General features: G+C 38.9%; 1 protein-coding gene across 1 annotated transcript; it reads right to left on the bottom strand.

Annotated features, from left to right (window-relative positions):
• Positions 1-459: 459 nt before the first annotated feature.
• LOC141600231 (beta-adaptin-like protein A) lies at positions 460-11,115 on the bottom strand. Its single transcript, XM_074420419.1, has 11 exons — positions 10,785-11,115; positions 9,582-10,098; positions 9,037-9,161; positions 8,296-8,494; positions 6,519-6,747; positions 6,209-6,375; positions 4,757-4,966; positions 3,565-3,675; positions 3,303-3,479; positions 1,953-2,387; positions 460-987 (listed from the first exon to the last, which is right to left on the bottom strand). The coding sequence occupies exons 1-11, from the start codon at positions 10,838-10,840 to the stop codon at positions 697-699; spliced, it is 2,517 nt and encodes an 838-aa protein (XP_074276520.1). The 5' UTR covers positions 10,841-11,115; the 3' UTR covers positions 460-696.
• Positions 11,116-11,419: the final 304 nt, after the last annotated feature.

Genomic DNA, 11,419 nt, shown 5'->3' with positions numbered 1-11,419 from the left:
ATCATCTAATGACAACCTTCTCTTTCCAATAAAGTACCCACTATCCTATTATTCTATTCATTCCTTATCTTCCCCTTAATCTTTGTGCCCAAAAGAAAGGGGAAGATATAAGGAACTTGGAGGGAGTATATAGTCCCGAGTTAACCCCAACTTGGTATACCTTTACCGGATCTCGAGTATCTTGCACAACAAAAATCATTGAATGGGTAGCCCATTGAGTAATTTTGCCTCAGATGATTAAATTTCAAGAGTAATATTTGCGGGAGCAAAGGACAAAATTCGTGAAATTCTCGTTATTGTCCATGAAAATTTATCAATTGCTTACGACAGATCTCAGCTTCTCCCGCTAGATCATGAGGAGCGAGGGGCGAATGAAAACATACACTTCCGCAGGGACGCATTTGAAACTTCTATTGAAACTTGAATCACATTTATGCGATTAGAAATTAATACTAAATATTGCCGAAAAAAAGTTAATTATTAGGTCATGGATAAAATTGATGGTACTGCTAAAGTGCTACACGATACAGTTGATTGGAAGATGAATGTAACGCTACACCTCGACCAAAGGATCTCTATGTCACACATTGTACAACAATGAACAATCTATAGATCTACAAAAAGTCATCATGGAAGAAATATAATATAGGAACCCATTTTCCTATAACATAAGCAAAGTATGGAGACTGTATACTTTCAGGGCATACCGAATTTGGACAAGGCTGCCTGAAACATATCAGAGAAGGCTTTTGTTGTACTCTGATCATCAGCTTTAATCTTTATTTGGGCTTTACAACATGACGTGTTGATGATGCATTCAACCAAAAATGTGGACGTATCCTCAGCTTTTTGAGCAAAGAAAAAATACTTGAAATTGGGCGACTGACCTCCTGAAGCAATGCAGTGTATGGAGTTCCCTTGCATGTGGCGCAGAAGAGACTGAGGGGTAGTTAGCGCCGCCACTCCCTGAGGAGTCAACTGGATGTCCTGAACAAGTCCCCAGATAAACAAACCCTAACTATCAGAATCAATCAAATGAAAACGGAGCACATGGTAGAAAGATTCTTTAGGTGGATAAAAAAAGAGGAAAGGGAAGGAAAGAGAGGGGGGGGGGGGGGTAATGTTAATCTTTCCTAAGGCCAAAGTAATTATTTTTCATTCTTAGAAACCAGAAGAAATTGCCTTGTAAGAGGAATTCATTTTCTCCTCTTAATTCCCCTCTAATTCAATTGTCCTATCAAAAAGAAAAAAAAAAATCATTATTCCCCCACTCCCCCTTTTTTGAGACCCCTCCATCCATCTAAACAAGGAGTAAAATTCAAATACTCTACTAATAAAAACTTGCTTGGATTTATCGTAATTGTTAAGGAGCAATGTATGAAAGAACCAAGGAAAATAGGCGCCGGTGGATAGAGTACAGAGATGATGAGAGAGTAATGGTTACATAGTTACTCACCTACTTGGCCATACCAAACGACAAACAATGTCACCATACTCTACCCCAAGTCCCAAACCTATGTCACCCTAGCCCGCCAGTAATATTTTCCGGACCCTGACTTGACCCTTCACCTCCTAGCTAGTAAAGTCATTGTGAAATGACAGTCATGACTTGGGTTAGAAAAACTTCAGCATCACAATTTCCGCAAGGAGTTCCATTTACACCAAAAAAACTCTCGATCTCCTACCAGTACCAGATTTAACCTTTCTACCTCAAGGCTAATGATCTGCTTGACTTAGTATGACCAAATGTATAGAGCCAATTAACACAGGTAAACACGTACCAGCTCACTGATGAGTGAGGACTTCCCACCCACCCCCACCAATTTAAGGGGAAAAAGAGTTTAACAACAAATAAAGGACAAGTTTGACAAATGACAATATAAGAAGAACATAATCAAGATCTGTCTCCCAGCATATCCATGCCGTGCTTATATATGTAAGATACCACAAACCTGTGATGTAGATATGGGCAGCTGTCGCCATTTTTGCTGAAAAGTTCCTGGGTCTAAGACAGCCTTCGAATTAAGTTTAAGAGAAGGCGGGGGAGGACTAGGTGCAGATACTGCTGCTGGTACTATACTCAAACCAAGTAGATCATCAATGCCCATGCTAGTCTGTGGAGATTGTGCCATTGGCTGTGTGTCTACAGCAACCAACGGTCCAGATATTGCATCATAAACAGGGGCACTATAAATAGAACCATTATTGGTTGAAACTCCACTGTCTTCCCTCTCTTCAGTGCTAAGTAGTAGATCCTTGTCATTAGCTTCTACTCTTTGGGCAGGAACCACATTGTCAGCGGATTCAGCTCCAATGGACAAATTCCCAAGTTCATCGGAAAATTCAAATGGCCCTCGATGTTCCTTGTCGGTGAACATGTAAGATGGCTGTAAAATGAAAACCAGCAGGTGAACGAACCATACTTTCCATTTCGACAATTCATAATTCATCTAACTACTTTGAAAAAAATTCAGCTCTGATTTGTATAGTTAGCTAATACATATTCTCACTACACAAAATGGATAATATGTACCAAAATAAAACCACACAAAATGGATAATAAAAAAAGGATACACCAAGCATTTGTCTAAATACGATATCGATTGACTAAATTAAAAATGAGTGAGAGTCAGCAAAATCCACAACTGAACCATACTTTCCATTCCGAGAATTCATAATTGATCCAACTACTTCGGAAAAACTTCAGCTTTAAAAGAATACGCCAAGTAATTTGTCTAAATGTGAGGTTGATTGACTAAATTAAAAATGAGGTTTAGTCAACAAAATCCACAATTTTGAAATACTACCTCCCCCCTTCCTCTCTCTCCCTGTAAGCCATTTATGTATTCTGACTTTGGTTACATTTTTTTTTCAGGCAAGTTTTCAGCCAATAGTTTATATTTCCCTAACCCACTTGCATGTTCTTCCATAAAAACAAATATCATAAAAATCCAAAATCAAATGAAATTGCATAAAACAGCTTCACTGTGGCCATGGAGTCTACTCAATTTTTAATGCCACCATATATATCGTAGATATAGATCAGCTATCATTATTCGTAAGCTACAACTTAAACTAGGTATTTAGTTTTCATTGGAGCAAGGAAAGCTTTGTTGCTTAAAATTGGGGTACGACCGCGAACAGGGGATTGAGTACAGGTGTATGACTTCTCGTGACTGAAATTTAAGACACGGTCCCCTGTCCTATTTCTGGACAGGGTTACTAGGACACATCTTCAACATACCATTTTACTTTAAGTGAAATTGACAAAAACAATGCTAATAGAAAATGATTTCAGCTACCTTCTGATATACAACAGATAGGCTGTTAAATTCGTCAAAAATGCGATCTTTGATTTCACTGCTCTGAATGTCAGCAAAGACTGAGACTGCTTGTTTTGGAGGATTCACCACTTCCTCAGCTACAGATATACCGTGCTGTAGAAGCCTATAGTAGAGTAAAGCTCTATCATGGACATCCTGCCAACAAACTGCATGTTTAATTGAACATTTCGATGGACTTATAACACATCAATTTAATGCCCCTGACAAACAGAGAGTAAACCTGGTGAAAATCAGCAACCCCAGCAGCCAAAGCTTCTCCAAGGGCCTTCTGAGTTTCAGGCGCCCTTCTAAAGAAACATTTCATAGCTGCGGTTAGAAGGTGCAATCGAACCTGCCAACAGCACAGTGTTCAGCACATAAAGTCTACAAATCAAGTAATAGATTCTATCAATAAGGAGTTATTTTATAACTGAAATTTGATTGGTGTACAATTGAATAAAGCAAAATACCTAATTAATCTGTGCGTTGGTAATATTGTGAAATAGCACTTTATAGCAGTCAGGCCATAACACAGAACACAATTTAACCTCCTTTTTAAAAAAAAAAAAATCGTGCAATCCGACCCCCTTGTCGTGCATTGGGCTTGAGTAATGTTGTTGTAAAGAAGAATGGTGATTAAACAAAAATAGAATTGAAATCAACAAATCTCTCTATCCTCAACATTTTCTCAAAAGCCCTTGGCCCTCAACCACCTTCCCTTGGACTGCCAACCGCACCTCTGCCTGCATATAACACCAACAACAAAACCCTGCAATAGCCCCACCAGAACCTCCCTTGCTGGCAGGCAGCAAATGCATAAATGCTACGTCCTATGCTTTTCCCTGTTCACCACGGTCCTTACAATCTCCCAACACCTTGCAAGTGACCTCAATGACCATCCCACACAACTTGCATACCGTCATCACCAACGAGAGAACCACCTCCCACGCTCCAACCATCCGCAACAGGCAAAAAGGAAGAATGGAGGGGGTGAATACATGGGAGGAAGGTACGCTAGGGACAGTGAGCATAATGACTTGTGGTATGTGTCAGGATGGGGATCAGTTGGTGGAAGCATGCACAGACGGTGGTACAGCAGAGAGAAGTGAGGACGGCTGAGGGTAGCCGGGGACGAGAAAAGGGCCCTAGCCCCTAGGAAGGTCTGCTGGAGAGAGGGGTGGGAGAGAGTTGTTGAAGGACAAGACTGGGAAGAGAGAAAGGGAAGAGAGATTTGTCAATGTATTTGACCCAAAAAGAAATCGCCAATGTATCTATATCAAACACCGTAAAATTTTCCGCCAAAAATATGAAAAAGGGATGGAGTTACAACAGAGAAAAGGGGGAATGAACACAGACTGCACTATTAACAAAAATAATCATATTGCTAGTCAAGACAATGTTAAAGTTTGTAATAATGTACGCAACATCCTCACCTCTGCGGAATCCTCTTCTTCCCAATTCTCAATGAAGCTCTCCAATGTATATGGAGCATCTGCCATGTCCTGAGCATACTCGCCAAGCATCCAAATAAGAGCTGCCTTGGCTTTTGGTTCTTGGACATTCTTGCTACTGATGTTTCCAACCACTGCAATGCAATCATGGCTCCATTGTGGATATTTACGCAGCAAATCTTTAATAAGGACCTATTGACACAATTCCAAAGTCAATACAAAGCAAGCGATTCCAGTACACCACCAGATGAAATCTGATTGTCGAGACAACTGATTTTCTAATGATGTAATCATTATATTCAACTAACAACATCATACATTAAACATGTAGTCTTACAATAAAAACTCTAGCTTTATTTACAGAATTTGACGTTTTCTTACGACTACTAAGGTTTGGATGATTCTTCTCGATGAATATCTATTATACTCCTATTCTAACTTCTGTTCCCTTTTGCTTTGGGAACAAAATATAAGAAATATAACACAATTACCTTTCTACCCTCGTATTATCCACCATCATCTTCTCTCACCCAAAACCTAAACCCCGCTCACCCATTCAGTTCTAACCCAGGTTAAATTCATCGAAACACGTTCCCACTCACAGCCAAGCCAAACCAAACCCACTGGAACCCAGCCACAAACCATCGGAACTTAGCCCCAAGCACCACCAACCCATCCCAAAACTACCAAAGCTCCTCGCCCACCACCGACACCACCATGAAGCGCCCCCATAAACCTCCACCCACCCTTGAAAACTGGGTTCCTCTTCATAAACCTCCACCTCAAAAATTACCCCCGCCATGAGAAATACCTACCCAAACCCTTGAAACACATACTCCCCCCCTACCTCTCAAAACCCTAGATATGGGTTTTCGGGGTGAGGGAGAAGATTCCGAGGTGGATGATGAGCTTTCGAGGGTTGGGTAGGGGTTTAGGGAGGTGGTGTGAATTTTAGAAGAGGTAGGGGTGTTTACGAGGGTGGTTGAGGGCGTTTCAAGTGAAAGGGAGGGGATGTCACCATGTCAATGGTGAAAGGGGGGTGGAGGAGGGATGTTGCTGTGACAGTGGTGGGGAAGGGGTGTCACTGGTTGTGGGGTGAGTTGGGGCTGAGGTGAGGTTGTGGATGGTGGAGGAGAGGTGTTGTGGAGGGAGGAGAGAGTGAAAGGATGGGGTATACTTGACCATTCATACGCAATTATACATTTATACGTCCAAATAAGACAAAAGGGAGGAAAAGGTGACTTAGCCCAATAAGGAATGGGGAACATAAGTCAGAATAACAGGGAGTACCGTATAATGGGATCTGATCTTTTTTTTTTTCTTTGGAAACAAAAAGCAAACCTAAAGGGGATCTCAGAAAGATACATGTTTTCATCTCTCCGGTTCATAACTAAAAAGCAGTCTAAGAGATATACAGCAGATGGTTGAACTCACAAGAGTCTCGGCAGTCACGTGGTCTTTCTCCATCTCCAGAAACTGAAGCAGCCTGTCAACGATTGCATTCACGTCATACTGTTGAAGAGCTATCTTTCCGACAGCGCGGATTGATTCACGTGCAATAGGAATGTCAACATTGGCAACGTATTCACAGAGCTCCGTCACTGATTTGCACTCAAGAAGATCACAAATAGATCAATTAATTTTGAATTTCAAATGACTACTGTCATCAAAGAGCAAAAACAGTGCTTTCAAAACGGGAATAAGAAGTTCCAATGGTCTGGAAAGAAAAAAGATAGAACTCTACCAATCTCAAATGTATTATCCTCATTAGCAACTGCAGTAAGCATATCAAGCTTCAACTTCTTAACATAAGGTGGTTCATTGTAGTGGCAGTAAAAATGTTTGTAGTCTGACGCAAATAGCATTGGTGCACGCATCACCAACAAATGAAGATGGCTTAATACTGCATAGGACAGTTCAGGACTCCCAGTGCTCATCAGAGTAATAAGTGGAGCTTTTATACGTTCGTACACCTGAGCAAATAACAGTTAAAACTATTGAGAAAATTCCTGAATAGGCGACTTACTTCAAAAGTTAGAGCAAAGAACTACTAACAGACCAAAACTGCAAATTTGAGAACCCAAAAACTAAGAAAATTCTTGGAAACAATGCATTATTGCATTTTTAATCTTCATATCAAACCCTAAATATTCTATAAAATGATCCACATACAACTGATAAAGAGTTATCAGACAAAAAATAATTACATAATAAAAATGCTTTCCTCCTGGATGATGCGGGAGCACTTGAAGAAAATGAAAATGAAGTCTTGATTAGTCGAAATGTAACTCACATTTCTGAAGGTTTCAAAATGGGCTCAAGAATCGTGAATATGATAACGTGGAAAAGCAATGGAGACGGGTTGGAGTCGGTTTAACCAACACGCAATCCGAGGGGCTGCCAAGTCGGTTCAAGAGCTGCCTATGATTATTAGTTTCCTTATTTCTGCTTTCCTTATTCTAGTCAATAAATTTAAGGTAGTATTGTTATTTCCTTATTGTTTCTTTCCTAATCTTATCAAGGTTGTAATAAGGCAATTTTGCCATCAATAGGGTCGGTTTCCTTATCAGTTTAGGCGTGTGGTTTAGGGAAGCTTAGGGAGTTTAAGGTCGGTCTATTTAGTATAAATAGGGGTCTTTGTATTCAGTTTTAATCATCGAGTTTGAGAATTAATACAAGTTTTCTTGTTGCTTACTTATTGCTTGCGAGTTTTAAGTGTCTTATTTCTTCCTTGCGAGGGAGGGATTTGAGTGTGAGTCAATCCTTGCGAGGTGAGAGTCATACAAAACCAGTCGTATGTGAGTTCGAGTTCCTTGCGAGGGAGGAGAGTTTATTCACGTCATATCCTTTATATTTTCGTTCATTATTACACAAAAACCAAAATAAACAGTTAATTTCCGCTGCATAACTTGATAATCTAAAACGAACAATTCACAAAACCGTTCTATTCCTTAAAAACCGTGTAGTTTTACATCACTGGAAACAAGAGATGACGTGGAACAAATTCATACATACAAAAAGCCAACAAATAGTGACAAAAGTGACAACTTCAGCTCACTGAGAATACTCTATCCCAAAGATGCAAGAGAAATTGCTGAGAGAACAAGCGTTTACAAAAACACTAGGTATACCACATTAATTAAGATTTTAATCAAAAGTGAACACAACAAACATGGACCAAGGATAACTGAGCAGAATAAATATTCCGAGCTTTATTGAAGTTGTTACCTAACAAAACCCTAAACAGCTGATGAAGACTCGGCAGTACAACAATCACTTCACAAACATCAATCGCAAATTCCCATCAACAAAAGGAACTGGAATAAATCCTCACATAACAAACAAAGAAATGAAAGGTAGAAACATTACACAGCCTGACCTTTTTACTGAGTATACATATATTTTTCTTTAAGATTTAAGTTTATTGATATAAAGAACAATGCTGCCTACAGTAGAAGCTCACGCTTTCCAACTAATAAAAGTTTGTAAGCAAATATGATTATATACAAGAACAGAGGTACCTGCTGATGAACGTCAGTCATCGATAAGGTTAACTGCATAAACACCTTGATAGTTGCTAAAACAACTGCACCATTAGCATGCTGAAGCCTATCCTCAAGGAGATTCATGATGTCAAACACTTCGCTGTTATCAGAAGGCACATACTTGGCAACCAACTCGAGCACAAGACACTGAGCCCATTCACTGAATTCCCTGATCCTGTAAGTTTGAGCAGGAGAAATATAACTCAATCGCCAACAAATTATAAATAATATAGACAGAACGGAAGGGTATCAATTAAATGGATCAGCCACAACTGAGGGGGGAGGTGCAGTATCAGAAGCTCACATCTAGGGTAGTCAGCGACAAGATAAAAGGTTGTTAGAACTGCCTATTTAGCACTAAGTCATAGTACTAATCGATATACCAGCAAGGTTTCCGATGTTCCAAACACAAGACAGCAAATGAACAATGCAAGTTAAAGAAGGTTTCTACCAAGTGTTATGGCTGTTAACTAAGCACAACTGCTCAAATGACATTCTCAAACACACCAAGTGCAGAGTGATGGCTGTTGACTGTTGATGTAGAGATAAACAAACAATAATCGTGCATTTTAACAACATACTAAAAGCAACTATTCAAAGAAAAAATCCAAGATGTAGCTAGATTTATGGGGCTATTCAAGATCATATAGACCATCATATTAACACCGAAATAATGTGAAAAAAAAATTCCTTAAAAAAGAGCATTTCAACAATTACCTATTTAGAAAGTAATATACAATTGTCTTGCTAAGTAGTGCATCCCTTTCCATGGACGCTTCTTCAGAGGAGCTTGCTTCTGCACTCCATATTTCTTGTAGGGCTGATAAACAGTTGGCAACAACCTAACAGAAAAGTATGCCAAATAAGAATTCACAGCTGGAAACAGAAGGCTAAAGAGTAGCAACTCAAACACAGAGAAGCGATCGTTAATCTTAATTCATTTTATATATGACAAAATGTTCTAACAGCAACACTTACAGATGCAAAGAAAAGAGAACAGGCACCAATAAATTACATAATGACAACTTGAAAATTTGTGTGACTATTGACTCCCTAAATTTATGGTTCATTAAAGTCAAGGGGAAGCGAATAAAACATGGATTTGCGTCTCTGAAAGTGCATAAGCCAGTCCAATGCTTACACAGAGTGATAGGATACTGATGCGTCATGGCAAATAAAGAAATAAAGCAGCTTGCCACTAACCACTAAGATCACAATCTGACTGTAAGAAACATAAGTTAGAAACATTATTAGATACACACCTGGCTATCAGGATCATTCAGCATCAAATGCTTGAGCATTGCTGGGAAATCGGCATCAATGCATGTCACAACAGATATGTGATACAATTTCAAAACTCCAATGGCTGCCACAGTTCTCACATAGCTACTGCCATCTTTCAACCCGGATACCAATGGTCCAACTAGATACTCCACCAAATTCGCAACACGTAGTGTACAAAGACTCCTTAAGGCAAGACCGCGGATCATTGGATCTTGATCCTTACAATCCCTTTGAAGGAAATTGATAGTAAGAAGTGCAAGATCAGGGTTGTTCCTGGCATAATTTCCCACATATAGGTAACACATTTTCTTCAAAACTATGTCTGATGTGGCTGAACACATGACCATTTCGCTAAACACTGATGAGACATCAATACCAATTGTCATGTAAGAAATCACCTTCTTGAAGAGATCCCGCTTTGAGTCATCGGTACCTGGCGCTCTGCTACCTGCTAGTTGTCTTAGCTGTAGCTTCAGATCCGTCACTTCACTTTTCCTGCAAATACAAAGAGCCTTCTTCTTACCACTAAAGTACTGAACTAAAGACCAAAATCACCTATAATCAATCCAACTGAATGAAATCCTCACCAACTACTACTATAATTGGTCTATAGCAAGCGACAACTACTGTCATGCATGAACTATTCATATCCCATTCCCAAGACAAGAACAACAACATAACCTCGTCTCAAAGCTCCTGCAAATTGAAGGGTAACTGGGGTTTTATACTCATGTGTTAGACAAGGATAGGCTGTCTCTAAAAAGAAAAATCGGTCGAGAATCTCATCAAATGTCTCATATTCAACAACAAAATCTTAATCCCAAGAACCACACAAAGACTCACTCCTAAGACTTTGAATAATGGAGCATTATAACATGGCAACTAACCCCCAGCAAAGGCTATCTATCTGACATCCCCTGGCATGCTAATTCTACGCCCGGCATCGAACCTAAAAACCTTAATTTATCAAAGAATAAAATGATGAAATCTTTGAAGGCCTTTAGTCCTACGATAAACCAATCAGTCTCTATAGCAACTAAAAAAACTCTCATCTTTCGAAATTCCAGAAATTCAATCAGTAGCACAAACCCGTAATAATTTCAAAATTGAAGCTAATTCTGGATAGTTACATAGAAATCATCAAATAATAATTAATGAAAATAAATAGTTGAAAAGGTTACCCGGAGGGTTGAGAAGGGGAAGGAGATCGCTGGGATTGGTAAGCAGGAGGAGACATCGCCGACGATCTGGTGAATTTCGCCGGCGAGATTAAATTAGGGTTTAGATGATAATAATTAGATCACGCCCAATTCAATGTGAATTAGATGAACAGAAGTTTCCGATCTGAAGAGGAGCTCAAGTAACAAGTGTTGATGCAAATATGCAATCATCAATGTTGATCACAAAGTGTCTATCATACCTTGTCTTTTTTCTTTTTCTTTTTTTGAGTTTTATTAATTCCAACGTTTACGCTATGCTCTTTCAAGTACGAGTTTTTACGCTTTTTAAGTATTTTTTCTCATAAATTTTCCATGCCTTACCTTGGTCCCAGGTTAAAAAAACAAATCTTCCTTCCTTTCTTCCTTTACAAAATCAATCAATTCTCGCCAAATTACTCAATTAGTCTAAACTAGATAGTATCTCGCGCTTCGCGCGGCCTGTTTTAAAATTTTATTATTATAATTGAAGAAATAAAATAATATAATTCATATATGACCTTTAATATTTTTACTTATAAATAAAAATAAATTTAATTTTTTAAGGTTTAACTTCAATGTTTTATAATAAAATGCATATCATTTTAATTAAAACTAAT

The sequence above is a fragment of the Silene latifolia genome, chromosome 9 (genome assembly GCF_048544455.1).
Source record: "Silene latifolia isolate original U9 population chromosome 9, ASM4854445v1, whole genome shotgun sequence".
In the NCBI taxonomy this organism is placed as follows: domain Eukaryota; kingdom Viridiplantae; phylum Streptophyta; class Magnoliopsida; order Caryophyllales; family Caryophyllaceae; genus Silene; species Silene latifolia.
This window is presented reverse-complemented; position numbering and strand designations above follow the sequence as displayed.